We start from the raw sequence: 13,268 nt of genomic DNA on the forward strand, positions 1-13,268 counted from the left end.
GTATCAGAATTTTGGAATCTTCATATATGGATTCACTCACTCTGACTCAATTTTGGCAGGAAGAAAAAACCCTTTCAGTAGTATCTAAGACTATGGCATCATCATCTAAGAGGAAATGAGAAAGGACACAACGTCCAAGAAATAATAAAGAAAATGAAGGTAGGTAGTTACCTAAATGACCTCTGTTCCATTTATTATGTCCTATCCTAAACACCAGATTTCACAGTTCTCTTGATTCTTCTCATTTCCCACCTACGCTCCTAGTCCAAGACAGTACACTGAAATTAATTAATCAAAATCTTTCCTAGGATGTCAATTTCTGACCAATATGTCTTCCTGAATATGAATAGGAAATAAAATACCATTTGATGTTTATAATTATGTGTATAATCTCAATGACGAGAGTGTATGACCAGGTAAGGGTTGGGAATAACTTGATTAACATATGTAGTATGAGTTCCTGAGCCCTTATAAAGCACTATCTGTGGAACAAGAAACTATAGGATCACCAACTCCTGGTGGAACACAGTGCAAGCCACAGTCACCATCATGTACACCAAAAGGTCACCGTTGAAAGGTAAGTACAATTCTTCTCAAATATCCCAATTATTGACTTCTTTCATTTTTCTTAACAACTCCATCTTTTTTTATATTTGGGAAATGCAGTATTGATTAGGGTCTTTAGGACTATAATCTAGATACATGTTGTCTACTCTTCACTCAGCAGTCAAAATATGAGTCTATATAACTATGTAAAATAGGACTTTACTAATAAATTGCTTTAATTTGAGTACATTGGAAAGATTGCTGTATTTGGAGTTAATGAAGAATTCAAACAATGTTCTACCTCTTCATTTGACTGAGGATATAAGCTTAACATCTTAATCTTTTAACCTTTCTGAGCTCGTTTGCTCATCCATAAAACGAGGGGGTCAAACTAGACAAGCTATAAAGACCCTCACCAATCTAGATTCATGATTCCCTATATTCCATGATCCATAAGTAAGAAATGAAGCTCTATCTCCTCAACATCTTTGATGTAAGGAGTATTAGCCACAGTAAATGTGAGGGACTGAAACTTTCCATTAAACCCAATTCTCTTATACTCATATAGATTTAACATATCTATATGTTTCCTTTGCACAATCATCATAATTTCACTCAAATTGTTTGTCACCTTGAACAGCAAGTAACTATTGAAGTTTTTTCTGGTTTGCTGGCTAATTAGCAAGAAAATAAAAATTGATGAAATTAGCCTAATCTATTTTTATCTGTATTTCAACAGCTATTACTCTGTGGTAGAGGAATTTTCTTTTTCAGAGATGCATTATACCAATAAAATCACAGTCCAAAAAAAGAGAGCTAAATAAGGAGCAGTTTGATGAAGTCATGAAATAAAGGCCTTTGAGTCAGTAAAAACTTACCTTCAGTTAGATCTGGGTTCAAATCCTGTCCTTGACACAAATTAGCTACATGATCACTGGCAAGTTATTTATTTAACCTCATACTACCCCAACCAACTGTCCAAGACTATGTGATAGATAAGCTGTCAAACTGCATCCATAGAAGGTGTTTCCTATGCCAGAAGTTCTCAATACCAGTGAAACCAAACACCTGGATCATCTTCCTATCAAAACAGATGCCAGCTAAAAGTTAACAGATTAATGTATCAGTGAAAGTATAGAAGTTAGAAATAGGTACTAATTGTACATTTCTTGAGTTCCATATTTCCATTGTCTCTGCAATATATGTTATATATACTAAATTGCTAGAAAACTTCTTCTTTATATGTAATATATGTAGGCTAAATTATCATCTGGGAAATTTCAAGCTTTTGAGAAATAAAAAATCCTTTTGTGGGTCATCCTCCCTGCACTGAAAAGTCTCAATTTTACAACATAGTGAGCCTCTTCTTAATGCCTTTTGCATACTGAAGGATTTTCCAAATATAAATTTTTTGTATTTATGTAACTTTTTCTAGGACATTTTCCACCATCTATAGTATATCTCTTGGAAACTTCTATTTTGGATAAAAATATTAATTTATCAGATGTTTTTATGGATAAATATCACTAAAATTATGAAGCAATCTTGTTTTGATGGTACATCTATATTCTTTTAAAAGAAATTCAACAATTCCTGTTAACATCTACTCCTAATATCATTTCCCATGTATTTTTAAGTCATTTTTGCCACTCTCTTTTTTCCTCCCATCTCCCTCTGAAGCATATATCCCTCTTTTGCTGGCTATTTAGGAAGCAGAATATTTCAACTGTACAAAAAAATGAAAATACTCAGTTTTTTAGAATTTCTGGCATATGATATAAACTAACATTTTGCCTTTTTCATGTAATATCAGTGACCTTTCTAATAATCTGTGACCTACTAGGATCTCTCATGCATTCCATTCAACCCAGTTCTAACCACTTATAAGCAAGGTTTAGGGCCATGTCTATAATAGGAAGAGGGACTAAGTCCCAGTGGATTGTAGTTGATAATATCACTAAAAAACAACATGAATTATATGATGATTATTCCCCTTGGTTTTTAAGATAAAATAAGCAGGTTGGTTATCCTAATCCCTCTTCATTTTATAAAACTTAAATGATGCAGGAATTGGAAAATAAAGTGTTAAAAGTTGCAAATAGCTACATAGCACAGCTGCTGGAAATTTTCTGCAGGAATTCCCAGGACATTAAACTATCTTAAGAGAATGACCTGGACACCCTGCCTCAAAATTAATTTAAGCTCCAAATGTTTGCAAAGAATAGAAGCACTCTTGGGAGCAATAAAAAAAATGCAAGGAGTGACCTACTTCTCAAACTGTATATATGTGCAAATATAATTATAGATCTAAATTTACACAGTAGAAGGTGTTGGCTTTTCCCCCAGCTATTACAGTACCAAATCATAAAGCAGAACTCATTGGTAAGAGATAACACTCTATATGACTCCATTACTTTCAATAATGTCTTCTGGATAGATAATTTTTAACATGTCCATTTTCACCCATGCAGGATCATTACTGCTACTGCTGCTAATGTTAAACCTGCTCCTGTCAAGGAGCGTGGAATCTCTGCCCATCTGTCCCAGTGGGGCTGTCAACTGCCAGGTGTCCCTCAGCGACCTTTTTGACCGTGCAGTCATGCTCTCTCACTATATCCACTCTCTTTCCTCAGAAATGTTCAATGAATTTGTAAGTATCTATTCCATCCCTGAATGACCCTTCATCTGAACTCTGTGATAACTGAACTTTAAAACACCAAACAAAAACCCCACAAGTAGAAAATTGTCAATGAGACACATCTATGAATAATTCTAAGAATAGGGCCACTAGAAAGATTAAGGCTGTTTTGAAGTTATGGTAGCCACCTGTTTATGTTTATTCAGTTAAATGGATTTCCCTCTACCATTTACCACCTCTATTCCCAGCTGTTATATCTAATAATACACACTTGCTTTTGTGAAAATCTGGACATTCCTTAATAAATTAGTGAAATTTATAATAATAATATTATATTTATTATAATAATATAATTATAATATAATAATATATAATAATGATAATATAATTATAAATATATCATATTTATAATAATAATATAATAAATTAATTGTAAATTATTGATTAATCTGGAGGGATTTAATAAAATTTAACACAAATTTTATTTAATTCGCTTTTTATATGACACAGAATATTTCCATAGCCAGGAGGAGGGAAGAAAGGATGTCAGGAAATCAAAAAGTAATGAGATATTACAAATCCAAAAACATTAAGAACCACAGTTCTTAAAAAAAAGTTTTCTAATTACAATATTAGGGTTAGCTAGGGTTATTAATAATAGAGGTAGGAAAGAAAGCTTTGTTCTCTCTCTGAGCACTCTTTATAAGTCTACATTACCACTTTTGGCAAGTCAAACAATATCATGTTTTATTTTTTCATTGAATTCAGTAATATCCACATGAAAATTAAATTCAAAATTTACCAAATGACTATTCATAGTTCCATGCTTTTCTTCTACCTCCTCTTTCTCTCTCTCTGTCTCTCTCTGTTTCTGTCTTTTTCTATGTTTCTCTCTCTCTCTCATGCTCTCTCTCTCTCTCTCTCTCTTTCTCTCTCTCTCTCTCTCTCTCTCTCTCTCTCTCTCTGTCTCTCTCTCCAATCTTCTTTTTCTCTTCCAAGTCTTAAAGTTTCATATTTTTGCTAAATTTTGATAAAAGTGAATTTATTTTGAAGATATTTTATCTACATCTTATTTTTTCCATCTTTACAATTACTGTTTTTGATAATCATTTGCTGAAAATGTTTGCCTCACCTGCCTCTATCCTTTCTATATTGTTTCATAATCATCAACAATAATAAAACTTAATTCAGCAGTCATACACTGAAAAGCCATTAATTCCTACATCCTAACAGCAATCTTAGATTTGGTGTTTGGGTGAACAAAAAATGAAAATATGGAGATAATAGCAAAATAAGTTGGAAAAATTATCTAATTTATTTATTTTTGTTTAAATTTCTTCACTGTATCCTAAAAACAATTGCCAGATTAATAGACTAATAGCTACTAAGCTACTAATCATTTCATTTGGTACATTAAAAACCAATACTAATAAATTTTTTTGGATACTTGTAGGATGAACGGTATGCCCAGGGAAGAGGATTCATAACCAAGGCCATCAATAGCTGCCATACTTCTTCTCTTTCTACTCCTGAAGACAAAGAGCAAGCTCAGCAAATCCACGTGAGTCCTATTTCCAATTTTTAAATAGGGACAATGCAGAGAAACACATCAGAGGATCATAGATTTAGAACCAGAAAAGAGCTTGGAAATCATCCCATCTAACTCATAAATTGTAGCAATGACAAAGCCGAAGCCCCAAGGATGACTTGTTTAAAGTCGCATGAATAGAGAGAGGCAGAGCCAAGATTTGAACTCAAGGTTTATTATTCCAAATCCAGAATAATTTTCACTGCACTGTTAATTTACATAATTATAAGTAGTTTTTTTTTTTACTTAATAATATTTTATTTTTTCCAATTATAAGTAAAGATAGTTCACAACATTCATTTTTGTAAAATTTTGATTTCTAATTTTTTTTCTCTTTTTCCTTCCCCCATCCCCATGATAGCAAGCAATCTGATAAAGGTTATAATGTCCTAATAAATGATCAATTTTTGGATGCTAGATACCACTGAGAAAGAGCTATATTCCTTTTTATCCCCATTGAATTTTTTCCAGATATATATTATATCTAACTTTTCTAAAATTCTATTCACCTCCTTAACTTCTTTTTTGTTTATTTGTTTTGTGTGTTAGATTTTTCTATTCCTGAGAGGGGGAGGTTTAAGGTCTCCCACTAGGATTAGTTTGCTGCTCATTTCTTCCTGTAACTCATTTAACTTCTCCTTTAAGAATTTGGATGTTATACTACTTGGGGCATATTTGTTTAGTATTAACATTATTCTCTATGGTATTTTTTTAGCAAAATGTAATTTTCTTTCTTGCCACTTTCAACTAGATCTATTTTTGCTTTTGCTGTATCTGAGATCATTTGTTACCCCTGATTTTTTTTTTTTTACTTCATCTGTGAAGCACTATATTTTGTTCTAGTCTTTGATCTTTTCTCCGTGTATATCTCTACATTGTATTTTAAACTGTAGGATCATAGAGGTAAACCTGGAAAGATCTTCTGGGACCTACTATTTACAAGATAAGTGTTTATGGAGAGAAATATTTATCAGGAAATGATTGAGTGACATAATAGAAATAGTCATAACCAGGTCCACTAAAGATTCACTACAATGCCTCCTTGTAGTGTGGAGGTGACCTTGGCTTCCTGAAATCAGACTCTTCAACCAGACTGGAAGGATCTCCTTATCTCTCCAGGTGGGCAACTAAATGAGGCAGTAGAGGGATCTAGAGTCAGGACCTTAGCTGTGTAACCCAGGACAAATCATCTAACTTCTGCCTACCTAAATTTCTTCAACTATAAAATAGGGGTGATAATAGCACCTACTTTCCAGGATTAAGTATCAAAAGAAATATGTATTGTTAAAGTTCTCAGTACAGTACATGATACATAGTAAGTGCTTAATAAATGCTTATTTCCTTCCTTCCTTCTCCAGAAAAAACAAAACAAACAAGCAAACAAAACCTAGTTCTCATTGCTTATCTTATCCCTCCTAAATAAAAATTCCTTCATCCTCCTTTCCTTTAATCTAAACCTTACACTTGTTCTGAATTATTTAAGTATTGAAGATATATTTGGTCTCCAAAAACACAGGCAAATCCACCCGATTCTGAATGGTTCTGTGTGGAGGGAAAACAAACAGGGGTACAAACTCACTCTCTACTTTGTCCCTATAAATAGAAACTCAAAAGTGAAAGAGGTGTGCTTTTTACTCTAGGTTCTTTTACTTTAAATTTAAAAAATATATAAAAATAAGAATAATAAAATATAATTATCAAAATCAATTTTATAATAATGATGCTATAGTTTTATAGTATTTATGTTATATATTATAATTTATGTAATTTAATTTTAATATTATAATAACTGACAATATAATATTATAATAATTTATTATTATCATTATAACAATAACATTTATATGTTGCCTACTATGTATCATCCACATCACTGTTTGTTATAAATTATCATCTCATTTGATACTGGGAGGTAGTTTTCTTTTATGTAGGATAATTATTTCCTTTTTATCATAAATCTCTTTTCTTTCCATTTTTCCAAATCTTAAAATTGTATTCATATATAATAAACCACTTTAGAATTCTCAAGGCAGCTGCATCTACAGCAGATATATTGCTATCTCAAGAGCCAGAGATTCTGACTTCAAATCTTAGGTCAGCTCCCTCCTACCTCTGTGATATTGGGCAAGTCACTTCTCTCTGGGGTTTAGCTCCCTCCAAGATTAAATGAAGGGTTGTTGTTCAACCTTTGTTCTTGAAGAGGACCATGATATCAGGGAGTTGATGTTATGATATCCAAATGAATTGAATTTAAGTGAGGGAGGCCTGTGCAAAGCCACATGCCTCCTTTTCCCCTCCAGAGCCATCTGGGTCCAGTGCCCAGATATAGATCAAGATATAGAGATGGCCCTCGATGCAATGGGAAACCTTGGCCTTTTTAAGTTATGATCAGTATGACTGGGGGTTAATTAACCTCGATGTGCTTTTTCAGTCCTAAATCTATTCTGGGATCATATGGATAAAAGATTGTGCTCCTCAGAGAGTTACTTTTAATGGTCTCCTCTTGATATCACTGCACAGCATGAACAACTCCTAAACCTAGTGCTTGGGGTCCTGCGTTCCTGGAATGAACCCCTGTACCATTTGGTCACTGAAGTACGGAGTATGCAAGAAGCCCCTCACACCATCCTCTTGAAAGCCATGGAGATTGAGGAGCAAAACAAACGACTTCTAGAGGGCATGGAAAAGATAGTGGGTCAGGTGAGAAGAACCCTTTTGTCTTCCCTATTTCTTTTCTTTTCTCATTAATGAGAATAAAAGGTAGAATGCTATGGAGCGACTGGAGAGAGGTATGGAAAACAAGAATCCCTTAACTTTTGCCCAGTATGAATACTTTTCCAACTTTTTTCTACTATCTCACTACCTAGAAAAATAGAAGGTTGTAGAAAACCAGCAGCCTAGTGATCAGGATTCTTTCTAATAACTTTGCCCTCAACATACTGACTTTTGAGCAAATCACTCAACAATGGCTGGAGTTTCTCTAGAAGCAACTGCTGTACTGCTTGGAGACTTACATGTAGAGAAAAGTACACCAGGATTTGTAGGGATGGATGGTGGTGGGTTGGAAAGGGAGACCCTTTACAAGATTTGGCTTAAGGCACTCACATAAGGGCTCTCAATCTAATGTTCAAAGGCTCCTACCAAAGAGATCTATGAATAGATTTTAAGGCCTATGAATTTGGATGTGAAAGAAATTATAAATATATAAATGTATATGTGTGTGTGTGTGTGATGTTATATATTTATAGCACATACTTTATAATATATATAATTATATTTATACTTTATATAATATATAATTTTACATTTATTTGCATAATTCTGTATTTATTGAATACATAATTTTTATTTATTTGTATGTTTATATGTGATATGATATATATTTTATATAAATATATTTGCTATATGTAATACAACAATAATTTAAATATATGACATATATGCATATATACTAACTTCTAATCAAAATTTAGCTTTTTCCTTCTAATAATTTAAAAATTTGTAGGCTGGTTTCACCAAACTACAAGAGGGCTCATATATACACAGAAAGAGAAAGAGAGAGAGAGAGAGAGAGAAAGTAAGAAGTTCTATATTAAAATTTAAATAGATTTATGAGAATCTAGGATGTTAAATCTTAAAAGTGAGTAAACTTGATATTCAAAATTCAATATCAAATACTTAATGGTTCTATTGTTGAGGGCCCTTCCTGAGAACTTCTAGAGCTTCCATTGCTCCAGTATGGTCCCATTCCTCTTTTTTTCTTCTTCAAAGAGTAAGGATAGAAAGAAAGGATAAGTGAGGTGCTATCAGAATACTTTTGCCTCTTGTTGGCAATTCTGGGAAACATATAGGCTGAGGAAGAAATTGAAATGGTGAAAACATAAATACATTTCATTCATCACCTTCATTGTAAGAGACTGACAAAAGATAGGTTTATTTCATTTCTTTCTTTTTCTTTCTTCTTTTCTTTTCTTTCTTCCTTCTTTCTCTTTCCCCTTTCTTTATTACTCCCTTTCTGTCCCTGTATTTCCTCCCTTCAACATAGCCTATTTACCAAACAGCCCTTGAAACATTCATAAAAATACACATAGCAACATACAATAATAACCTTTCAGTGATATATCCATTTTTGAATATTATTCCACAAAAGAATAACTTTCGAAAGACAGGTTATCACTGGATATCAAAATTTAGGAAACTGAAACTCCCAGGAAAGGATGAGCAACAACTTAAAACATAAGGTGTCCAACCAACAGAGTGGGTTCTGCCAAGTAGATTTAGTAGATATCTGTTTCTATCTACTAAGAAAGATGGGGGAATAGGGGATGTAAAGGGGCTCTTTCAATTTTTCTGTTCAAGGATGAAGAATACAATATGTTCAATCTTTTTGGCAGCTAGGTGGTACAACAGATAGAGTGCTAGACCTGTAGTCAGAAGGATCCGAATTCAAATACAGCTTCAAACATTAAGTAGCTGTGACCCTGGGCAAGTCACTCAATCCTATTTGCCTCAGTTTCTTAATGTATAAAATGAGCTAGGGGAAAAAAAAGCAATATATTCCAATATCTTTGCCAGTAAAACCCTAAATAGGGTCACAGAGAGTTGAATAGGACTAAAATTACTAAACAACAATAATAGAATTAGTCTTTTGGGATTTTGTTCTTTCCCCCCATAGCTAGGGATAATATTACTTGAATTGTCTACCTATGCCTACAGAAATGTTTTGAACATTAAGGAGATAATGTCTTCAGACCTCGCTGAGGCTTTTCAGAAAAATGGCACTGTCTAAAAGTACAATATAGTTATTAAGGCAATAAAGAGAATGATGTCACATTATCACACCCTTCACTGATGATATGTTTCATGTGCCTTTCCATCTTTTCAACAGAACAATCTTGTTATATCTTCCACAAACTGGAAATATATTTTAACCTTTATAGGTGTAAAGTAGGGGCTTAGATATACAAAGGTTTGTTTTTTTTTTATTCCAACTATAGTTTATATTTATTGGATCAACTAATAATTTGTTATGCAAATTCATCGTATTCTTTATTTTCCCACATTTCATTCTTTTTTCTTTCTTCCTTTTCTTTTCTGTTTTTTTTCTGTTTCTTCCTTCCTCTCTTTCTTATTTATTTTTTATTTATTTTTCATTTTTCTTTTTTCTTTCTCTCTCTCTTCTTTCCTTATTACTTTCTTCCTCCCTCCCTTCCTTTCTCCTTCCCTCTCTCCGTTCCTCCCTTCCTCCCTTTTTTCTTTTTTCTCCATCCCTTCCTTCCTCCTTTCTTCCCTTCTCCTTTCTTCCTTCCCTCCCTTCTTTTCTTCCTTCCTCCTTTCCTTCCTTCCACCCTTTCTTCTTCCCTCCCTCTTTTCTTCCTCCCTTCCTTCCTTCCTTCTTTCTTTTTTCCTTGTCTCTATTTCTCTCCTCTCTCCCATTATGGCCTATTTATCAAACATTCATTAAAATATATGTATATATAAAATATAGGTATATAGTAATATCCAAAAATATATCAAAATTTAAAGTTATTCCACAAAGGAATCATTTTGAGAGATAGGTAAGGACTAGATGTCTACCTATTTATAAGATTTGAGTTTCCCCTGGAAAAGGATAAGCAGTTATCTCGAATATGGATGTGTCCAACCAAGAACTAGATTCTACCAGTAGATTTTAAAACTTCTGAACTTATTGCTGTCACTGAGTTCCTTCCTCAACTAAGCCTATCTTTCATTTGCCTAGAATCTTAACAAGACAGGAGTATTTATTCTGTCTTAGCACCTCTTCAATCTAACATATACATTACGGGACCCTTCCCCACTTACTAAAGTTCAGGATTTTTGATGCCAGTATTTACCAGGATCCTCAAGGATTGGGGAAAATATGAAGTACTTAGGAAAAGACTGAGAATCTCTATCCTAGAAAATTCTCATTTCTCTTTTCAGTCTTGACTGTTTCAACAAGCCTTATTAATCATTATTACCAGATTTCTAGACTTTAATGTTTATTATTATTAGAAATAAAACTTTCATTATATTTTAAATTATGCCAATGAGGAGAGTAAAACAGTTAATCTCTAAGCTAAAATGGCAGAATTCACCACTAGTAGATCTAATGAATGCTTCTTTCTTTTCCAAGACCTGCTTATAGACAGCATATTTTAGCACATATAGTTGGATCATCTGGACTAAGATGTAATGATAGAAAGTTCTATGATGTTTCAGGAGAAAATTGTCTGAGGAAGAGGAGAGAAGGACAGGAAAAAAATAGATGAAAATAGCAACAGAGAAAGAATGGAACAGGCAGAGAACAAAGCATCCTTTCAGGTTTATTATTCCTGGGTGACTTACTTGTAATTCTGTCTTCCTTGCATTACATTTGTCCCTGAGAAAGGCCTGCATCCCAGCTGTATTACAAGTAGCTGGAAGTCTTGCACTCACTAATTAAGTTAGTCAATCACAATTCTATTGTCTCAAGGACAACAGAAAACTATAATTCCAACAATATGTCGGCCCTTTCTTATTGTCTCAAGTGTAATTGTGTCAAAGGTCAAGGTCCTTGATATTTCATTTTGCAAAGTGAATCCCTATATTTTATGTTTTTTAATCCTTCAGACAATCATGTCAGATAGAATTCCCCATCATTAGCCTCACTTGACAGATAAGAAAACTAAAACAGGATAGTAGAAGCTTAACAAATGCTTGTTGAAAGACAGTGATTTTCTCTTAAGATCACACATCAAAGAAACAGCAGAGACTCTCTGTTTAAAGCTAGATCCTCTGTTTCCAGGAACAGTGTTCTTATTATCATATTATGTAGTTTCTTCAACACCGTAAAACTCATAGGATTTTCATCTTATCGCCTTCACAAATGAATTGTGCTCTACAAAGAATAGATAGCAACAGGATTTAAAAAACCAACAAAACACAAGTTAAATTAAGATAAATAGACAAGAAAAACAGGACCAAGCAGTACATATTCCAAATAGAATAAGAGTGAAGAGCTCTTTCAGACCTCTTATGGAAATATGGAAGTTTATATTTAATAGCAACACATATTTTTAAACCCTCACCTAAGTTCCCTGTGTCTCCTGTACAAATAAGCTTCGTTTCCAAACATACAAAGGCCAGATAAGCATAAGTATAAAAAAGAGAATAAATCACTGAGTAAGATATTTTGCTGCTGATACTTAGTGGTAGTAAAACCATTACTAATAATGTTCACCTCTTAGATTTAAATAGAGCCTTAGGAGTGAGGCAGGTCAACCATCTTATTTTACAGCTAAGGAAACTGAGACCTAGAGAGGTTAAGACATGTTCAGACGGTAGTAAATAATTATCTGGAATTTAAATTCAGGCACTGTGATTCTAAAAATGGCATTTTTTCCCAGCATAATGCACAGCTTCCAGTGTTAAACCAATACTCCATGTTTAGCCTAAAGAATTCCCTGTGCTTAGATCTTTTGTCTTTATTTTGTTGATTAATCTAGCAGGAGAAATTAGAAGAAATAAATAAAAATTAATAAATGTTCCTGGTCCCTTTGGTGATTTAGGTTCATCCAGGTGAGAGAGAAAATGAGGTCTACTCTGCCTGGTCAGGACTTCCATCCCTACAGATGGCTGATGAGGACGCTCGTCTCTTTGCATTTTATAATTTGTTGCACTGTCTGCGAAGAGACTCACACAAGATTGACAACTACCTGAAGCTCTTGAAATGCCGGCTCATTCATGACAGTAACTGCTAAGCCAATATCCCCCTTGTTCTCCCCCAAATAGTTTCTCTGCCCTTACTGATCCCTCCCTTAGGGAGATTTTTCTAGCTTTCATGCTTCATGATATATGCTTTTCTGAAATGGTTCTCCTATTAAAAACAAAAACAAGTACTCCTAGAGAACTCTAATTGGCTACTTCATCTTAAAGACACATGAAGCCAATTTGCCCAAATTCATTGAATGTCAAATCAGTGGTAAAATGGCCATTACCTTCTAATGAATGATTCATGCTAGCTATACCATTAAAGGATTGAGAACCATACTTTGCATATTACACAAATAAACTATTGCCAAAGGAAAAAAAAAGTATAAAGTGTTGCAAATATCTGGGGGTCTTATCTTGCCTACTCATTCTGTATGGAGATAAATCATAAGATCATAGATTGAGAACTGGAACAGAGGGCAATAGACTTGACTCCTCTTAAAAATAAGGGAAGCGAGGGAAACTTAAATTACTTGTCTGAGGTCACCTATGCTGTAAGTAGCAGGTTTGGGATTCAACTCGGGTCCAGTGAGTCTAACTTAATTGTTCAAATATTAAGCCTGCCCTATGAAATCAAGTCACATTCAGTAGTGTAGCCCTCTACCCAGTAAGACTTGAAACAATATAAGCACCAAGATGCTTCGAAGGTGAGATGAAGAGATGAAAGGATCAAGTGTGTGTCCATGTGTGGGATTTGTGTGTGTATGTATGTGTGCACGCCTGCCTGTCATGGCACATAACTGT

The 13,268-nt window shown here is 33.8% G+C and overlaps 1 protein-coding gene across 1 annotated transcript; it reads left to right on the forward strand.

Annotated features, from left to right (window-relative positions):
- Positions 1 to 549: 549 nt before the first annotated feature.
- On the forward strand, positions 550 to 12,795 carry PRL (prolactin). Its single transcript, XM_051974016.1, has 5 exons — positions 550 to 577; positions 3,018 to 3,196; positions 4,638 to 4,745; positions 7,293 to 7,472; positions 12,323 to 12,795. Exons 1-5 carry the CDS (start codon positions 550 to 552, stop codon positions 12,512 to 12,514), a joined length of 687 nt encoding a protein of 228 aa, XP_051829976.1. The 3' UTR covers positions 12,515 to 12,795.
- The last annotated feature ends 473 nt before the right edge of the window (positions 12,796 to 13,268 follow it).

This window comes from Antechinus flavipes, chromosome 1 (genome assembly GCF_016432865.1).
Source record: "Antechinus flavipes isolate AdamAnt ecotype Samford, QLD, Australia chromosome 1, AdamAnt_v2, whole genome shotgun sequence".
NCBI lineage: Eukaryota > Metazoa > Chordata > Mammalia > Dasyuromorphia > Dasyuridae > Antechinus > Antechinus flavipes.